The following is a 19,915-nucleotide window of genomic DNA, read 5'->3' on the forward strand; positions in this document are numbered from 1 at the left end:
GCCAGCTAATCAACTTCCCTATCCTCACTCATGACACAGTCGGCACCGTTAGTGCAGGATGTCTTATTCGATAGTAGGGACTACAGCCCAGAGGATTCTCTGTTAAATTAATTTGTGTGTCGGCCGTATACCCACCAATGGTAATTGTCCACCACATCGATTGTAACATTCCGTGTCACCAACGGCATCAAATAATGGCTTGGAACAATGACATGCCGTTTTGTCCGTGGGACAGCCCTGGGTAGCATCGTACAGAGTGCCCGCTGGAGGGGGTATCTAGACTACCCTGTACGACTAAGCTGGCACGATGTATGTCGATGCAGCTCTCTGTTATATAGGTTACGAATAATCAGAAAGGAAAATGCCATTGAGCATGCCCCCAACCCCAAGGCACACGGGGCCAACTTATGGTGGCGGGGCAAAAAGCCTGATACTTCGAGGGTTCTAGATTGGCACACCGTCATCCCAAGAGTTTAGCCCCATTTCTCCTTGAATTCTCCCCGATGTGGAGCTGATGCACCGTGCTGCGATGGTCCAGGTGTCCTATCACCCTCGCCCCCCACATCCTCCTGTTTGACATCGACTATATCTACCTCAGTTGTAGACAGGTCAACAACGGACAGGGAAGTACGTGGAACGCTGCATACCTAGTGCAGGGGCCTAAGACGATATATACAATAAAAATGTTATCTATCACCGAGCTGATAATGGACCTGGGGTTGGCAATCGTCATCCTGGGGGTCTCTCACCTTCTTTGGAACTACCTTTCCTCCCCTTTGAAGGCCTTTCCAGGGCCACTCTGGGCTAGCTTCACCAATCTGTGGCGTCTTCAAGATGTATTCAAGGGGCGATGTGATATAACACACAATCAGCTGCACCGCAAGTATGGAACCGCGGTGCGGATGGGTCCCAAAGTTCTCAGTCTTTCAGATCCAAGCGTCATCCCTCATGTCTTCAATTCGAAGAACCCATGGATGAAGGTGGGTGTTTTCTACCTGCAAAGTAAACGACATATCTCTAACTAGCCTAATCACCAGAGTGATATGTATAATGTGAACGACGTGATTGTCTCCGGAGTGCGCCTCAAGAACCTCTTCTCGCATCAAGATGAAAAATGGCACTCGACCTACATTCGACCGGTGAAGGGGCTCTATTCCATGACCAAGGTTCAGGACATGGAGCCTGGCGTGGATGTAACCATTAACCTGTTCATGGATAAACTGCGGGAGCGATTTGTCGAAAAGGGCCAGCTTTGCGACATGGCGGACTACCTTAATTTTTGTAAGTTTCCGACAATACTCCTGCCGTCGACTCCACTGATCCCCGGGCCCCGATAGTTGCATGGGATGTTATGAGTCAAATCACTTTCTCTCAGAACCTGGGCATCCTAGAAGCCGGGTCGGACTACCAAGGCTTCCTGGGCCGATCGAACAAGAGTCTCGACTACTTTGCCTCGGTGAGATCAATCAATCTCTTCTCGTTGCACCTTGACGCGGCTGACCCTCACAGATCTCCCAAATGCCGATCTTAGATTTGCTTCTGGACAAGAACCCCATCGTTCGTCTGGGTCCGCCCACCTTTGTGTGGGCCAATATCTTCAGTCTTGAGCAGCTGCAAAAACGCCTGAGTGGTGGGACTCCACCGAGTGGCCACACAGACTTCCTCGATAAGTTCCTGGAGACCAAGAAGAAGTATCCAGACCTTGTCAACGATAACACCGTCGTCACCTATCTTCTGTCCAACACCTTGGCCGGTAGCGATACCACCGGCAGCGCGATGTGCTCCGCGGTGTATCACATCCTGAAGCATCCCCGTGTCCATCGAAAGTTACGTGAGGAACTGTATGCGGCAAAGGTCCCCCTTCCAGCCAAGTGGAAAGACCTGCAGGGCCTCACATATCTTGACGCCGTCATGCGGGAGTCCATGCGAGTTAACCCTGGTGTTGGCCTCATGATCGAGCGAATTGTTCCCGAAGGAGGCTTTACTCTTCCCGACGGACGTTTCATCCCCGCGGGGACTATCGTTGGCATGAACCCCTGGGTGATCAACAAGAATGAAGCCATATTCGGGGCCAACACTGAGGAATTTATTCCAGAGCGTTGGCTCCCAAGCCCGGGTGAAAGCGACCAAGCCTACCAAGCACGATTTACTAAAATGAAGAGTACTGACTTTACGTTCGGGGCTGGCCCCCGGATGTGTATGGGACGCTATCTTTCCCAACTCGAGAGCTACAAGCTCATTGCGACTCTGTTCAGCACCTTTGAGGTCAGCGTCCCCTCTCTTCCTTGTAAGATTTATCTAATTGAGTATCCTAGATGGAGCTTCCGAGTCTCGATCACACGTGGCATGTCACCAACTCATGGTTTGTGAGACACAAGAGTATTCCTGTCAAGATGAGGGAGCGCACAGACCTGGCTGTCAGTGTTTAATGTTGCATATATGTACGAACTTGTACGGTTTTATTGTAGCTAAGAAGATTATGTGCTTCTCGGGCTATTGTCCATGGAGGTAAGCACACGTTCTATTTTTACACCTCCCATTGCCATTATGTAGATAACTTCTACTGGTTTTGTCCTTCTCTGAAGGACATGTCTGATCTGTTTTTGTAAAGGCGTATGTTTAATCAGATCCCTATCTAGTCATTCGGTTAGAGATCGCAACCTCCCGGTAGGATAGATAGGGGGTCGCCAGCTAGGCACAGCCTCTGAGTTTTTTCCACGTCTTAATTAAAATGGATGGTTCACATCAGGCGATTGTGGGTCAAGCCCCGCACCTGTCAAATGCACGGTGTTATGATATATCAACGGGAATATGAAGCTGTGATGCCTGAAGTTGGCGAAGATTTTCATCGCTCCTCCGAAGACACAGTCTCGGCCGACGACCCCCACGAATCCTGAATGACAAGGGGTCAAACCTGGAAAGATGGCCTTCTCTTCCTGTATTTGGATAGGAGCATGAAGGGGTGGGGAAATGTTGCATTTGTGTGGGGCAGATATTATCGTATAAGACGTTCAGTAACTGTGGAGCGCTTCCGGAACAAGGAGGATAGCGACTCGAGGCAAACCGTACTTTTGAACCGGTAGATACCAGATGCCTTTCGGTTATGCTGCGATGAGATCAGTCATTGTCTCCTGCACGGATTCATCCAGCCCAATGGTAACTGTCATGATAACTCACGGCGCTCGGATGATGGGGTTTCGGCGATGCTAATCATAGCGACAATAAATTATATAGATTAGCGAGGAGCATCAAGCACTATCTTGTCTATTCTGACGATGTCACAAAGGTCTTGACTCGTATTTAAATGCGATACTCACTCCTAACTGGACTTGACACGGGGAGCAACATCCGGCAGGATGAGACTGGCTGCTCAACTATTTGTCTTAGCTCTCCAGTCCTCATGTCATGTTAATTAATGCTGCTTCCTGCACGATTATGCCGCCAATTCTAGCTCGTCGCATATATGGACATTAACATGCACGCTCTGGCCACCTCCCACGTGTTAGCTGTTCAATATCCAAGCTTTCCTGCAGTGCTGAAGCACCATAGGTTGCTCTTTCTGCTTAAACGTCTCCTGGTCACTTCCAGCAGCAAGTACTACAGCCAATGAACCCGACTGTCGGTTTACTCGGATTACTTGTGGGGGAGTAAGATGAGTCTCAGACAGTACTAAACTAGTTTCTCAGTCTAGCGATGTAGCCCACTTTTGGGGCCATAAGCCGGCTTCTTCATTAGACTGCCGGTCTCATTCTGCACCGACGAGGGCAGCTCCGGACTTCCGAATACTTTCCATAGGACGGTACAGCCCGCAGTTGAGTGTCATGTATTCCCTTCCGGAGCTTCCCTGTCAGCATCAGAACCTTAATCTCGTTTCACAGCGGCTTTCTTCAAGAGGCAAGCTTATAGTACGACAGGCTTTGCCATCATCGCAATTCTATTGTGTATGAGTCTTTACCGTCTAGGGGGATGGAGAGTCTTATCTGCGGACCGAGCCACGATATGCAACCTCTTACATATAAAACATTTGGCTCCGTCGATTTTGAATCTTTTTCGCCCTAATCGTTGTGTCTCAAGGATAGATGTCTGTTTATTCTATATAGGCCTAGACAGCACGGAGGCAAGTATGTATATACACATATCCTTTCCTACGTCAATATCAGGCATATCAGACTAACTTCGTTACAGGGTGCTCTTATGGGCATTGCGACATTGGTACCATGCAGCAGTATCCCATGCTACCAATGGTTTTTTCTGGGCACAGGAAAAAGGCCAATATCACATTGGCCTCCAGGAAAATTCCCTAACTTCGCCACCACACTCAACCGGAGTTCTTCGCTCATACTTGAGCAGGAAATTTTTCACTTACTCGCAGTCAATCCAGAGCCGACATGCTCATATCTTCGCCCCGGACCGCACGATAAGCATCGTGATACTAAATGGACTTTCACACGGAGTACCCATCCACTCCATGGGTAGCGGATCATTGACTGTCATCAACATCAACATGAGCTGCATCTCTGGAGGCGTTGCAGCAGATTCATGCGAAGAGCTCCGTCATTGGTCACGATGGTAACTGATACATCGCCAAACCAATGCTACATAGGAAACATCCACATCCGCAGCTTCATATGTGCGACACAGAACTGGCTCTGTCGGTCGGAGTGTAGCTTGATAAAGGATGCACCGGAACGGCGGCGACATGAACCAAATTTCCCAGGATGGCATACTCCATCTTCAGCTTCACACTGTAAAACATCGCTTTCAGGGATACGTGGAGGCGAAAGAAGCCGGCATATTGCATGCCCACTACCACCGCGTCCATACTAATCATAACGAAATTGATAACCAGGAGATGGATCAGGATGCCTTTATAATGGCCCCGGGGCAGAAGTTTCAGCATTTCGACTGCGGCCCACGCATAAATGACCGATAGGACGATCTCTTGCACCGAGAAGGCCACTAGTTGAATCCGTTCGAAGATATCAAAGGCCGGATTGAACTGGTCTTGGTGGTTGGAATGAGCGCCGAACTCAAGGACCGATGCCGGGACATGAAACAGAATGGCGTCCACGATGATCATGATCAGTGTCCATCTCAGTATCTTGCGACTGTGGACGACGAGATGCAGGCGAGACCAGAGGACCATGGATTGGCCGGTGACCATGCCCCACCAGCCTACAACCTCGAGTGCGACCGAGAAATAACTGGGGAAGATTTTAAAAATGAGCAGCGCATAGCCCAGTGCAAAGGGAATGATGCTGACAGAGGCTATGATCAGGCTCCAAAAATAGCATCCCGCATATCGTTTAAAGGTTGTGAAACACAGGACGACAAGTTCGATAGAATTACACCATGCGATGGCGATGAACGTCGCCACGACACATTCCAGAGCAATCTCGCGACTGGACTCGCCGCGAAAGGGATCATAGTGACTGGTCTTTGAACTGACAGACATCAGGGCATGATGCTCACTGCCGGGAAACCCCTGTTAGACCGCTACCGACATACAGCGACAGCAAGAGCCATCGACGAGCACGATGGAAAATTTGAGACAAAAGATTTTGTTCTCCGGACTTAAGCTGAAGCTCCGAAATGAACGCGTCTGTCTTGGCGTCCGACTAAACTTGGCCCCTGAAATTTGAATTTAAATGATACGACCTGACTAGGGTCCGGCTAGGACTGCGGCTGTCATCGGAAGGATTCGAAAGGGCAGAGACTTCCTTTCCTTTCCTTTGACTTTTTGACAGCTTGGCAAAAGGTTGCATGCTTCCTCCGTACTGCAGGCACGTTCGGCCACTCCATGGGGAGGACGCAGACTGGATCCTGGGGTCGCTGGACCAGAGAAACCGGGGATCCAGTTTAACCTTATCGGAGACTCTGGGAATACCACGTCATTTCTATCAGGAAAGGATCTTCATCCTGTTGCCACCGTGCTCAAATTTGACCCATGGCACGTAAATTCCATCACTCATTGACATAGAAGATGGCCGTTTCAAGGAGGATCTTGCCAAGACATGGTGGGTGTCCTGGTGGTGAACTACCTGTATCTACTTGTTCGTATAGCAGAATGGTTACCGTGCTTGTGCGTATGGTGTGGCTGCTTGATGCCAGTACATATATCAGAGGACACCGAGGCCCATAGGCGAAGGGGTATAAAAGAAACTGCGCAAGATAAACATTATGTATTCTTGAAGCCTCAGCTAGCTATGCACCCATGGATTAATCCAATCCTAAGGGAATATCTATCTAATCGCCAATTAATGAACAACAGTCGATTCCACTGTCCAGGTTGTGAATCGAGGCGCCCCCTGAAGATCCGGTGATTCAATAGCAACCCGTTTCTCCGACTTGCCAGAATACTCTTCGAACATCTCGTCCACGGTCGTGTTCTTATTCCATGACGACGAATCCCCAAATCGATCTGCAACCACGCCCGCGAGGCTCATTCGGGCTTGGATATCAGGGATTTTATGTCGAACAGCCACCATGGCGAGGACAGCGAAAATCAAACCACAGAGCACATATAGGAAACAGACTGCGACCAAGGTGATGAGCGGAGCTTTTGGGAGCCGCGCCACGAGGAATGACTCTCGATCCTGTGCCGCGAGTGCTGGTCGTGCATCGACCGCGTCGGCTCCTAGAGCGATAGTGACTTTACTAAAGGCCTCGGCGATCTTGTCGACAAATACCTGCGCCGAGCCACTCAAAATGGCTGCTCCCGCCGTCTGCTCGATCGTGGGATACCAGTTGTTCAGGTGGGAAATGCTCGTTTGCCAGACGTTGCTGGCAGAGGTGTTGCTAATAGTCGGCACAAAACGAGTGATGGAGTTGTTCACTCGATCGTACTCAATGTCGTAGATTGTCGTGTTACAACCCAAAATGAACGCATATGGACCGTGAAGACTCTTGACAAACTCGGTTGAGTTCGGCGCATCCCCGCCGGCTAGACTCATGATGTCGGCCGCCGCAAAGTAGTATGGGTTGCCCACGCCCTTGTTGTACATACTCTGGCTCATGTCTTCGGCCATGCTATCATTGGTGAAGAATGCCGTTTTCAAGCCACTCTGAGTGAAACTTCCAGCGAAATCACTGGAGCAGTTGTAAGTGACGATTGAAGCGTTGTTTTGCAATTTACACTTGGTCGATATCAGTTCACATTGTGTTCGCGCTCCGTAGGTCTTCGCGGTATAGTCTCGGTTGGACAGTGATGCCCCTTCCGGTGCTTGCAGGAAGGTGTACTTGTTCGCCTGGGGGTCGGTATATGTCGAGACGGTCGCCTGGTCGGACATGTCGTTCAGCACCCCGAGTGAGGTCGTTCCGTTTCTCAGGAAGCTGCCGGTAACCGCTAGTGAAACACTACATAAGATCTGCTCTCCGCTCTGCGCTGCCACCGAGTTGTTGCTCGTCAAACATTCGGGTATAAGTCCAAAACCATAGTTTGTCTGGTTCGTGACCGGCACAACTTGAGTGAATTCCACGGTGGTGGTGGTAAGATGCAGCCAGGTGTCTCCTAGGGCAACGAGCAGCCTCTCCGGGTGTCAGTACATCTCCAGCAACCTTCAGCAGGTGAGAAGGACTTACCCAAGCAGAGTTGCGAGTAATGCAATCGATGAAGCAGCGGTCAAGGGAGGTGTCAGCGGTGCACGCTTCTTTCTCCATGAAACGAGATAGACGATCCAACTCCAGATCGCACCAAGAGTGCTTCCATCCAGAAACTTCAAGGTCAGTGCCAACTGATATGGGGTTGGCAGGCGAGTCACACGAGAACTCTGGATATCCTGGAAGAATCGGCGTGCTATGAGAAACGAGGCGAGGGTTAACATGAACCCAGACAGCATCGTCGCCACAGAGCTCGCCCAGGAAGCTAAAAACAGGAGGATACTGGAATTCATATTGACAAAAAGCGCGCTGCCTTCATCCTTCGCATCCGAGGTGCGGAGGCTCTCGAACGGAGCATCTCCATGGCTCACACGATACTTGAATACTAGCACCAGGAATGCCACCGTTAATGCGAGGATGGGGATCGTGACCACAAAAGAACTCCAGGTAATTAACACCGCATGGTTTGTATGCCTTGAAGACGAAGCACCATCGTCACTTGGGGAACTGCCTAATGGAATCGAAGCGCCCTCGATCGGCGTCTTGCGTTCTGTTTTCGCCATGGAAAGGTGAATAGCTCAGTGGAGGTGTAGATGAGGGAAGTGTATACGCGGACGAAGGTATGATCCCGGGGCCCCATCTTGAATTTATTGCAAGAGCCCAGCGAGCCCAACGTCTCGACGCGTGAGCAAAAGGGTAAAGAAAAAGGATCCTAGCGCTTGTTGTTGTGTTGGTCATTTTTGAGGCTGACGTGGGGGCCAACAGCGGTATCTTGACTTTATTTGAGGCTATGTTGGTTATAAATTCGTATTGATGGATTCCTCACACCTTAATCCAAAGCGTATTGACTCCGCCACGCCAGTAAAATTAGTTTATTGCATTCCTAGGCTCGCTTAGCACTGTACGTCTGAAACCTTGAAGATTACAGCCCAACAAGGGACTCTGAAGAGTCGGAAATCACAACCCTAAGTGGTGGGAAGAATCCTAACGCGCCCCACGGCCCCAGTCTGCTTTTTCAACGCTTACGCTTCAGCCAATAACAACTCCTGGTCATGGAGCTAATGTATTATTAGGTCAAGCTTTAATAGGCTTAAAAATGCTTCAAGGCAGAATGGTAATTTCCCATGTGCTGCATGACTGGAAGAGAAAATGTCCTAGCGTAGTGAGAGACTATGATTCAGGCCAAAACAGAATTATTCCACCACCTCAAACTTCACGGATTTATCAGTCCCAAAGGTGTCCTTCCAACTATCCCATAGCCTCTCTAACTCTCTCATGTATTGCTGGTGTAACTGATCGATATATTTCTCATCGGGGTCCCATCGTTGTTGAGTGACAGGAATGGGATTGCCCACGACCACATTCAACGGCTTACGATAAGGGCAGAAGATGTTAAACCGGCCAATGGAGAATGCCACTTTGTGGCCAACAAACCATTCCCACACCCGCGCAGCGATGCGGAGCACAGATCTGGATGTGACGTCCACGCGGTCGAAGATCTCGTTCTCCCCAAAGGCGACCACCGGCACGATGTCGGCGCCAGTTTCCACGGCGACTCGGATAAAACCCTTGCGGATTTTGATCACGACCTCCATGGTGCCCGGTCGAGCGACGTTGTATTCACGACTCCCTCCCACAGTAATGGTAATGGCACGGCCCATTCCCCGACCGTCATGACCTCCCCGTGTTAGATGCCTGATGCATGATTTTCGGGAGACGCCGCTGAGCCCAGCAGATAGAAGATATTCTCGAAGCAGTGGTTGGTAGAACACACTATCCTTCATCAAAAGGGTATTGGTAATCCCGGGGAAGAGTTGGGAGAATCCGGCCACGTCTGCGGCGAATGCGCCCACAGCTCCTCGAATAGCGACACCATGGGGATGGTAGCCGAAGATATACTTCTTTTGCGGTGAAAGAGATGCCGAACGATAGAGTCGCAGGGGAAAGTAGGATGCATATGTCTTCCAGATCCATGAAGTCCGGAAGCTATCGTTCCGCAGAGAAAGTGTCCCCTTTTCGTGTGCTTTAGCAATATACTTGATATAGATGAGGTAAACCAGAACCAGGAATCGCAAACGAGGCACCAGTAGAAGTGAATATCCAAGCAAAGGTAGGATGGACCAAGTGTTACAAAGTGCAGTCATCAGCACTGCCTCTGCAAGGTCATTGAGAAAGGGCCTATCGCTCATGGGTCAGTTACAACCGGAATGGACAGCAATGGTGTTACGGTTAGGGAGATGTACTTAGCTGTTGGCTTGACTTCCGGCGGAGGCAACTGGACCGACTGGAGAGTCATTCCTGAACGGTTTCGGATTTCACTGAGCTGACATTGAGAATCACCGATCTTCATATCCGGAATGTGCATGGCCATCAGGTCCGGGTTGCGCGCCAGCTCGACAATCTTTTCCGCAGCTGCCACACGTCCTTCTTTCTTCTGACATAGTTTGGCAAGGTCAAGAGCTTTTTCTTTATATGAGCGATCGCTCATGACCTTCAAGAGTGCTTTACTTAACTCTCGATCATTGATATTCGGAGCTCGGGTTTTGTTGCCGTACACCCCAATTCCAAGCCACTCCGCTCGCGCAGCGTTCTCATAGCAATCCTGCCAGGCTGGTAGAACCACATGGGGGACGCCATTCCTATACCTGTCAGCTGCTACCGTGTCTGATAAGTAAGTGAAGGAGGACTCACTGGATAGCCTCGTACCACGAGTTCGCTCCACCGTGGTGAACGGAGCAGACAATCTGCCCCGTTTGAAGCATGGCCATGGGCTCAACGGAGAACCATGGATGGATCCGAACGCGATCGGTTTCAGTCTCCTGTCTAAGCGGCTCGATGGACCGGCTGTATACATCATCCTCATCATGCGGGTGTTTAGGAAGCTTCCACAGAATCTGGATCTTCTCCCCTTTCCAAGCATCTATGAAGAGCTTGAGACCTGACGCAATATTCTCTGCAACCTTAGGGTCGGGCGCATAGAGCGTCCCAAGATTGACCAAGATAGTCGGCGCTCTCTGCAGCCAACTTGCCAATTCGGGGTCCTGTTTATGAACCGAAGCCGTGGGGAGTAAAATCGGTCCACAAGGAAAAATATTATCGGGCACATCCATAGGCCAGTCCAGCTCTTTTAACGCTGGGGAAAGATGGAACCGATCGGGCCTCCAGGCATCAGCAAACGGAAACCGACCGTGGATCTTGTGCCGAATCCTCCACTCGCGAATCTCACGTCGCCGCCCACTTCCATGGTACATCTTAGCTGTTTTGACCACAGCAAGAGCGTTGAGTGGAACTAAATGCCATGGAAGAGGGTATGGAAATCCTGTTCCCGGCCTGGTTGGTAGTCAGTGGCTGCAGCTTCTGGGGTATTAAGGGCATTACTCACAAGGGATATTTCCACAACGCAGCGGATTGTGACTGCAATCCAAGAACAATATGAGTGAGCGACGTAGTATTGATCAAAATCGCCGTGTACCCCGTGTTATACGCAGCATCTCTGCCTTGTAGGAAGAAGAAGTCGGCCGCGATGACTGACGGCTGAACGGTCTTGATGATCTCCACGCAGCAGTTGTAGATATCTACGTATTCCTCTTCCGTCCAACCCCAGATGTCTTCGCACAGAGACTGGAACCCAAGTACCGCTCCATGGTACCCAGGAGGATGGAAAGCGCCTCGCTTCCCAGTGCGGATAAAGACATCTGTATTTGAAGGTCCTCTAATAGGATGGAAGTGAATCCGCGACCGGAATGAACCATCATACGCGGAGGCATTGTCAGCCAAGAGCTTATCAATGCGTCGCTCAAGGGCAGGGAAAGAGCCAATATGCACATCCACATCTCCTCGCACCAGCAGCTCGTGCGTGATCGCCAGAATAATGTTTGTTTGGCCATGCTCGCTATTTGCGAGAAACAGCACACTTGTGCGCTGATTACTAGCCATCATGAGGGAAAGACAACGAGTGTAGAAGGTAAGTCAGGGTTTCCAGATAATACATGAGGAATCAACCCCGGGTTACAGGAGAGAAGACATACGACCCTGAGACAGATGATCATATATAATAAATTCTTAACACATACAGGGGAAATCCAAAACGTTGTTTGAGATTAGGGTTGATTGCCAAGTCCCAGGTCGAATTGACTCAAAACTAAGGTCAGGGCTACTTGACGTCGATCGCTATGTCCGGAACACCAAATTTGGGCCCTAACTTCCTTCTGGTTTCTGAGTCCACCAGCCCAAACATCGGGATTCCCTGCCAAGAATCAAGCTTGAACTAGATCTTTCTGGTGAGACTCAGTCCCTTGGAACATAGTATGATTTCAAATCGTATGATGATCCTCGAGTTGATTCGAGCGCATCTAGCTAAACTTTATCAGCCTAGGGGCAACAAGTTAATCACAAAAGAAAAGCAAAAACTTGAAAAAATAAAATAAAAAAAAAATAAAAAAAAAAAGACCAGCTCGTATAGATCGTAAAGCTAATTAACCGGCTCTGGGTACTGGGGATTTGTATATTGTTGTGGGATAGATAAGGACGCTATATCACCTTCACGTAGGTCCCATGTTCTCCAAGTCTTCCGACCAAGTCTCTCGTTCGCGCAAAGGCTAGTAGTAGCTTGTGCATATCAAATATCCTACAATTTCACTCGTTGGCTAGAGACCTCAAAATGGTGTTTGTTGCTTTGTATCTGCCTTCTGGGCAAATGCCCGAGGGCTACTCCCCTGCGATGATATCCTACCCGACCCTGGTGGTCGTGCTTGTATGTTGAGGTCCATGAATTCGTGACAACTGTCTACAGTGTGACTGACTGGTGTAGTTCATTTTTCTCGTTATTCTCTTTGTGCAGGTCCAGCCAAAGGGGCCAACCATCAAGGGCGTTCAGGGGCCCTTCCTTGATATTTTCTGCTGCGGTGTATGTCACCTTCCCAGAGCAAATGAGGGAATCCGAAGGATTCGATGCTAATATATACAGATCGCAACCAAGTTAGCTTTCATATCGGGACGGAGTGCACATCATTTCCATGCACTGCATGAGTCGTATGGTAAGAGACAGGGCTATGCGGCCTTCGACTCCACGCTAATTGCTTTACAGGTAAAATTGCTCGATTCGCCCCCGGCCAAGCGACGACAAACACGATCAAAGCTTTGCGTAACATCTACGGCTCTGGTACTGGCAAGGGCTCTGCATTTCTCAAAACCGGCTTCTACAAGAGTATCTCACGGCGCAATATCTTCACAGCCTCTGATCCCATCTATCATTCGTCTGTCCGTAAGCTCTTTGGTCCTTCAATGACACCAGGGAGTATGGAAGCACATGCTGGAGTGGTTCGTGAATGTACCCTGCGGCTTCACGACGTGATTAACTCGAGATTGGAGAGTAAGACCATTCTATCTCTCAATGAGCTTCTCTACTGCCACTCCGTTGATACGGTTTCTGAGGTCCTACTTGGAAAGCCCCTTGGCTGCTTGAAGCGAGGAAAGCCGTACTTTTGGACCGCCCAGTTGCCTCGCATCTTCTACTGGGCCACCATCAGAGATCAGTTCGATGGATCAGGAGTCCCAACGGTGATGAAATGGCTTCTGCGCCGTTTTCTACGCAAAGGTATTCGTCTTCGTAGCGAAGAAGCCCGCATGCGGCTGATCCATGAGTAAGTGCCCCCACACTACCGGTCTGTCCCCGTATGTCTTACACTATGACAGACAATTGAAAGCGTCCCACACCCGCCGCGATATAATGGTCGAAGTAATGGAGAGAGCGGAGACCAGTGGCTTGCCGGAGTCTGAGATTGCAGAAAACTTCTCAGCCATCATGTTGGCAGGATTTCACACCACACAAAACGCATTGTGTGCCGTTATCTTCTTCGTTTTGACCCACCCCGAATCCCACGCCAAGTTGGTCCGTGAATTGCAGGGCGCCTTCCATTCGGCAGAAGACATCTCAGGAGACGTTGTTCAACAGCTGCCGTACCTCAATGCCGTCATCACAGAGGCTTTGAGACTCTACCCTCCTGTGCCACTAGGGGGCCCGCGAGTTTCACCTGGAGCCTATGTGGATGGGGTCTACATCCCGGCCGGGGTAAGTTTTCTGACAGATCGCTGTACTGGTGTGGACCCGACTAACGCCCGGCGGGATTTAATTTATCACAGACGGAGATCTGCACATCACTGTTCGCGCTGCATCACAACCCTGAATACTTCAACGAACCTTATGAGTTTATTCCCGAGCGATGGACAGAGCACGGGTCCAGGGACAAAAAGGAGGCTGTCCAGCCGTTCCTGGTGGGTAGTCGGGCCTGCATCGCAAAATACTTTGCCAAGCAGATGATGCAAATAACCCTAGCTGGTTTCTTTTTGGATTATGAAGCTGAATACGTGGGAACGGTCAAGGACTGGCAGCGAGAGAGTCGCTGCTATGCTTTCTGGGAATTGCCGGACCTGAAGGTGAAACTTCATCAACGACGGCAGGCCTAAGTTTCGAATGTTTCGCCCTCTTTCTATTTTCGTCTTTCGATCTGTCATATCTTAACCGTATATCCTGACTCTGTTATATCTCCTTGGCGTTTCTGTTATGTTTGTTATGGGTCCAGGCTTATGCCTAATGTTTTGTTGTAAAGTCAAATATATTGTATACCCAGGAGAGTGCTTCCGTTAGGGCAGTCGAAGTCCCATGATTGCTATTCTCACTTCCATACATTGTCCAATTTCCTAGTACACGGCGCTTGTTCCCACTGATAAGATTAAATTGTGATTAATGTTTCGCGCCAGTTTAATTGGAAAAGCTTAAAGGGAACTAAGTCAAATGCCCTATATTTCAGACCTCGGACGGCAGGAATGGACGTTCTCTAATACCGAACCCAAATTTGAGACATGGCTGTTGAGCTTCCCAACACACTCAAACAGTCTCAAATTCCAGCACTGGTGTATTCTCCGAGCCGAAATGACTATACTTGTTTACCCTGGAATTGAGTTCATTTCACTTAATACCAAGCAGGTTATACTACCGGTTCCTGTCGATCATAGCCCCAACGCCCGACGTTTCTACCGAGGGTGACCTGTGCATGCTCTGAAACATGGGAGCGCACGATGGCATATAATACCGAATAATGGGCCCCACGTTGCTCACGGAAGGTACTTGTAGGGCGATGAAACACCGGACGCTCCACGTGCCAGTTCACATACCTAAATTCTGGCTTTCGAACAAGAAAATTGGTGGCATGTCTTACCTATACGAGAATCCGAAGGGGTTACGGTGGCAAGGAAGGAAAATCGCAATCTATCTGACGAACCCAAGATTAAGACACTGTTCACCTGAGGATACCCCGTAGCTTGCCATCCCATATCGGGACTTGAACCCCATTCAGGGCTCACCCGGGGGATGATGTGATGAGATAGCCCGACAGACAATGTCAGGAATTGCACTCTGACCCTGGACCCCTTACTATCCCAATTCAGGAAAGCTTTTGCAAGATTGGCTGTCGATTGGTAATAGTGGTGGGGTGGCTAAGAAGTGCGTGTGTGAGTGGAAGACGCGGGGAGGACTGCAAAAAGCCCTAGAGGCTGCTGCATTACCTTAAGGTTTCTTGACACGCTCGCAAAGCAACCGCGTAACGATCGCTTGCGCTGGTAGTACGTTTGATGTTGGAAATGAAATGGCCGCCTGGCATTTCATCAGATGTGAAGATTGGGAGCCAATCGCACCATGAAGTCCGACAAGGATATACTGATGAAGCCGCTCCCAAAGGTGGAGTCCATGCACTCATCTCGCTATCAGAGCATTACCACTGACCCATTAATCTAAGCAGTCTCCTGGGACGGGCAGTACGACTACGGGTCACTCTGTCTCGCACGCTGAAGAGGTCCTCGATCGACAGCTCCATACGCCGGTGTCGCAAATCGGCTTTTTTGGTATCTATCGATATGCGACTCGATGGGATGTCGCCATTCTCTTCGGCAGTGCGCTTGCTGCGATCGCAGGCGGTGCAGCACTACCTCTCTTCACGGTAAGTGCTACCTCGATTTAAAGTAATCGCTGGCTTCTAAGCACAAAGACTAAGTAGTTATGACAGGTCCTCTTCGGCAGGTTGACGTCGACCTTTCAAGACATCGCTACCCATCGGATTACTTACGATCACTTCCATCACGAGCTGACCAAGAATGTGGTCTACTTCATATACTTGGGTGCTGCTGAGTTCGTCGCGATTTATCTAGCGACCGTCGGCTTCATTTATACCGGCGACCATGTCGTACAGCAGATTCGGGTGGAATACTTCCAGGCTATCTTAAGGCAGAATATTGCCTTCTTCGACACTCTTGGTGCTGGGGAGATCACAACGAGGATCACCGCCGACACGAACCTGATTCAAGACGGTATCTCCGAAAAGGTCGGCCTAGCCTTGACCGGGCTTTCGACGTTCGTGACGGCGTTCATCATCGCCTATATAAAGAACTGGAAGCTGGCACTAATCTGTAGTGCCAGCCTGCTCGCATTGCTGTTGACCATGGGTGGTTGCTCCACCCTCATGCTCATTTTTAGCAAGAAAGCATTGGAATACCAGGGTCGTGGCGCCAGTATGGCCGAGGACATCCTTGACTCCATCCGGACCGTCGCAGCGTTTAATGCTCAGGAAACACTGGCGCGGAAGTACGAATCGCATCTCAAGGATGCCGAAGGACCCGGAATGAAGTCAAAAGTGATCTTCGCCATCATGGTGGGAGCATTACTATGCATCATGTATCTCAACTATGGACTTGGCTTCTGGATGGGGTCTCGCTTCCTCGTCGAAGGAATCAGTAACATCAAAGCCGGGGATGTGCTGACCATCATGATGGCCATCATCCTAGGTTCCTATAATCTGGGCAATGTGGCCCCCAATGGACAAGCGCTGTCGAACGCTGTGGCGGCAGCATCAAAGCTGTATAGCACCATTGACCGTCAATCCCCTTTAGATGCGTTGTCCGATCAGGGCAAGACGCTGGAGTTTGTCCGAGGAAATATTGTCCTCCAGAACATCAGGCACGTTTATCCCTCGCGACCCGAGGTCACTGTTGCCCATGATCTGAGTTGCTATATTCCTGCCGGTAAGACGACTGCCTTCGTGGGTCCCTCAGGGTCCGGCAAAAGTACCATCATCAGCTTGCTTGAGCGGTTTTATGACCCAGTCGCGGGGACCATTATGCTCGACGGCCACGATATCCAGACATTGAATCTCCGATGGCTGCGACAGCAAATGTCGCTCGTGTCGCAAGAGCCGAGACTCTTCGCCACCACCATCGCGGAGAATATCCGTTATGGTATCATTGGCTCTCGATTCGAAAAGGAATCGACGTACGAGATCCGAAAGCGAGTCGAAGCAGCAGCTCGAATGGCAAATGCGCACGACTTCATCATGGCGCTTCCAAATGGTTATGATACAAATATCGAGAGCTTCTCGCTTTCTGGGGGCCAGAAGCAGCGCATCGCTATTGCCAGAGCTATCATAAAAGACCCTAAGATCCTACTCTTAGACGAAGCAACATCCGCCTTGGACACGAAATCCGAAAAGCTCGTTCAGGCAGCGCTTGACAAGGCTTCTAAGGGTAGAACGACTATTGTCATCGCTCATCGGCTGTCCACAATCCAGAAGGCATACAACATCATTGTTCTTGCCAATGGTCAGATTGTTGAGCAAGGGCCGCATGAGCATTTGATGGATCGACGGGGGATCTATTGTGACATGGTGGAAGCGCAGCAGATTAAGAAACGGTACTCGAGATACTCCAAGAGATATTCCCAGCTATTGACGAACTTGTCCCCTAAGCATAACCCAATGACCTTCTTCTTCGACAAAGATTACCCGGGCGATGACGAGTCCGATATTTACAGCATCCTCAGTGATGACGCATCCGATATTGGATTGCACACTGGGGAGAAACAAAGACCAGTGTCGAGAATGTCACTATCTCATCTCATGCAGCCGGTCAAGGAAGAGGCATATTCTTTCTGGACTTTGTTCAAGTTCCTTGCCTCGTTCAACCGTCCCGAGTGGCCGTTTTTATTACTAGGGCTCTGCGCATCTATACTGGCAGGGGGGATCCAACCATCGCAGGCTGTGCTGTTTGCGAAGGCTGTCAGCACCCTCAGCCTGCCCCCTCTTGAATATCCGAAGCTCCGGCACGATGCCAACTTCTGGTGCCTCATGTTTCTCATGATTGGCATTGTGTCGCTTGTGTTGTATAGTGTGCAAGGGACCTTGTTTGCATATAGTTCCGAAAAGATGGTCTACCGGGCCCGCAGTCAAGCATTCCGGGTGATACTGCACCAGGATATCTCTTTCTTCGATCAACAGGAAAACACGACAGGCGCATTAACAGCCACTCTGAGCGCGGGGACCAAAGAACTAACTGGCATTAGTGGCGTCACATTGGGGACTATCTTGATTGTCTCTGTCAATCTTGTGGCTTCCTTGGGGGTAGCCCTTGTAATAGGCTGGAAGTTGGCACTGGTGTGCATCTCCGCGGTTCCAGCCCTGCTGATGTGTGGATTTGTTCGCGTTTGGATGTTGGAGCGGTTCCAACGAAGGGCCAAGAAAGCATATCAAGAATCAGCTAGTTCTGCTTGTGAGGCAGCCTCTGCCATCCGTACGGTCGTTTCTTTGACCATGGAGACGGAGGCTTTGCAATCCTATCAAGCACAGCTCCGTCGGCAGCTGAAGAGTGATATACTCCCCATTGTGAAATCGTCCTTACTCTACGCCAGCTCACAGGCGTTGCCTTTCTTCTGCATGGCGTTGGGGTTCTGGTATGGCGGGTCTCTACTTGGTCATGGAGAGTATTCCCTGTTTCAATTTTACGTGTGCTTCAGTGAGGTGATCTTTGGGGCCCAAGCCGCTGGAACGGTTTTCTCTCATGCCCCGGATATGGGAAAGGCGAAGCACGCTGCCCGTGAGTTCAAACGTCTGTTCAGCAGCGACACAATGCATGCTTCTCGGAGCAAAGGAGTTCCGGTTACGTCCATGCGAGGACTGGTGGAGTTCCGCGATGTCTCCTTTCGATATCCCAGTCGCTTGGAACAACCAATCCTTCGCCACTTGAACCTGACCATCAAGCCAGGGCAATTTGTTGCACTAGTGGGTGCGAGTGGAAGCGGCAAGAGCACTACCATTGCGTTGCTGGAGAGATTCTATGATCCCCTCAAAGGTGGTGTTTACGTAGATGGAAAGAATATTATCACTCTCGAGATGTCTTCCTATCGCAGTCACTTGGCTCTCATTAGCCAAGAACCGACTTTGTTCCAAGGGACCATCCGAGAGAACATCCTGCTAGGGAGCAACACACCTCATGTCACAGATGATTTTCTTGTTAAAGCCTGCAAGGATGCAAACATATACGATTTCATATTGTCATTGCCGTGAGCCTTTCCACACCATGCCTTTTGGTACAGAGACGGAGATATACTAACAGTTTGCAGGCAAGGCTTCAACACCATTGTTGGCAATAAGGGAGGCATGCTCTCCGGTGGCCAGAAACAGCGCATTGCCATCGCTCGGGCCCTCATTCGGAATCCAAAAATCCTCCTGTTGGACGAGGCTACGTCCGCGCTAGATTCCGAGTCGGAAAAGGTGGTCCAGGCAGCATTGGATGCCGCCGCGCGGGGACGCACAACGATCGCAGTTGCTCACCGGCTGAGCACTATCCAGCGCGCAGACTTGATATATGTGCTAGATCAGGGGGAGGTCGTTGAATCAGGTACGCACCGGGAACTTCTCCGGAAGAAGGGACGCTACTACGAACTCGTCCATCTACAGAATCCGGATGCCACGGGTACGAAGTAGGGATATTGTGACATTATGTGTTGTATGTAATGAGTGCAGGATTCCAGATTCTTACTCATTCTTATTGATCTCTTTTGGCGGCGTCTAGGAGTTCAACCTTTGGTCCTTCATTTGGTTCCTGTGGGATAGAGTTGGTTTCTTTTGATCGACAGCAGCAAGGCATTCTTGGGAATTGTATTAGTATCGGTTTTAGCTGTTACTGTCACCTTTCATAGAATAATGATTCAATCTGGATTGTGCTTTTTCTATTAGTACAACGCGTTAGTACTTTGAACGATGATGGTTTAGAATCCTATGTGTCTCCATGCAGCTTCCCTCATGGTACTACACTTCGTTTCTTTACACACAGAGCCTTTCTAAGCAGCTATTTCGTATTTGATACCTTGTACTGTTCTTGAATATCACGTGTGAAATTGGGTGTAACAACATGGTTGTCATCGTCAAGTTCTATAGAGGCAGTCTCGGCACTTACAGCGCAAAGTTCATAGAGTCCCTTCCTCGGCCATTTGTCT

General features: G+C 49.9%; 6 protein-coding genes across 6 annotated transcripts; 2 read left to right on the top strand and 4 right to left on the bottom strand.

The window, feature by feature from the left end:
* Positions 1 to 683: 683 nt before the first annotated feature.
* Positions 684 to 2,429, top strand: AO090020000684 (cytochrome P450; the record flags this gene model as incomplete). The annotated part of the gene is made up of 5 exons (XM_001824908.3): positions 684 to 980; positions 1,038 to 1,281; positions 1,338 to 1,456; positions 1,510 to 2,265; positions 2,316 to 2,429. The coding sequence occupies 5 exons, from the start codon at positions 684 to 686 to the stop codon at positions 2,427 to 2,429; spliced, it is 1,530 nt and encodes a 509-aa protein (XP_001824960.1).
* Positions 2,430 to 4,624: 2,195 nt separating this feature from the next.
* Positions 4,625 to 5,455, bottom strand: AO090020000683 (uncharacterized protein; the record flags this gene model as incomplete). Its single annotated transcript, XM_001824907.1, has 1 exon — positions 4,625 to 5,455. The coding sequence occupies one exon, from the start codon at positions 5,453 to 5,455 to the stop codon at positions 4,625 to 4,627; it is 831 nt and encodes a 276-aa protein (XP_001824959.1).
* A 1,412-nt stretch (positions 5,456 to 6,867) lies between these two features.
* AO090020000682 (uncharacterized protein) lies at positions 6,868 to 8,162 on the bottom strand (the record flags this gene model as incomplete). Its single annotated transcript, XM_023237894.1, is given in 3 exon segments — positions 6,868 to 6,992; positions 7,007 to 7,527; positions 7,582 to 8,162. 3 exon segments carry the CDS (start codon positions 8,160 to 8,162, stop codon positions 6,868 to 6,870), a joined length of 1,227 nt encoding a protein of 408 aa, XP_023092937.1.
* Positions 8,163 to 8,792: 630 nt separating this feature from the next.
* On the bottom strand, positions 8,793 to 9,194 carry AO090020000681 (uncharacterized protein; the record flags this gene model as incomplete). The annotated part of the gene is made up of 1 exon (XM_023237895.1): positions 8,793 to 9,194. The coding sequence occupies one exon, from the start codon at positions 9,192 to 9,194 to the stop codon at positions 8,793 to 8,795; it is 402 nt and encodes a 133-aa protein (XP_023092936.1).
* A 590-nt stretch (positions 9,195 to 9,784) lies between these two features.
* On the bottom strand, positions 9,785 to 11,535 carry AO090020000680 (Diacylglycerol acyltransferase family; the record flags this gene model as incomplete). Its single annotated transcript, XM_001824904.3, has 3 exons — positions 9,785 to 10,238; positions 10,291 to 10,929; positions 10,982 to 11,535. The coding sequence occupies 3 exons, from the start codon at positions 11,533 to 11,535 to the stop codon at positions 9,785 to 9,787; spliced, it is 1,647 nt and encodes a 548-aa protein (XP_001824956.3).
* Positions 11,536 to 15,292: 3,757 nt separating this feature from the next.
* On the top strand, positions 15,293 to 19,403 carry AO090020000679 (putative ABC multidrug transporter; the record flags this gene model as incomplete). Its single annotated transcript, XM_001824903.1, has 4 exons — positions 15,293 to 15,334; positions 15,396 to 15,593; positions 15,660 to 18,979; positions 19,040 to 19,403. 4 exons carry the CDS (start codon positions 15,293 to 15,295, stop codon positions 19,401 to 19,403), a joined length of 3,924 nt encoding a protein of 1,307 aa, XP_001824955.1.
* Between the last annotated feature and the right edge of the window lie 512 nt (positions 19,404 to 19,915).

This window comes from Aspergillus oryzae, chromosome 6, assembly GCF_000184455.2.
Source record: "Aspergillus oryzae RIB40 DNA, chromosome 6".
Lineage (NCBI taxonomy): Eukaryota > Fungi > Ascomycota > Eurotiomycetes > Eurotiales > Aspergillaceae > Aspergillus > Aspergillus oryzae.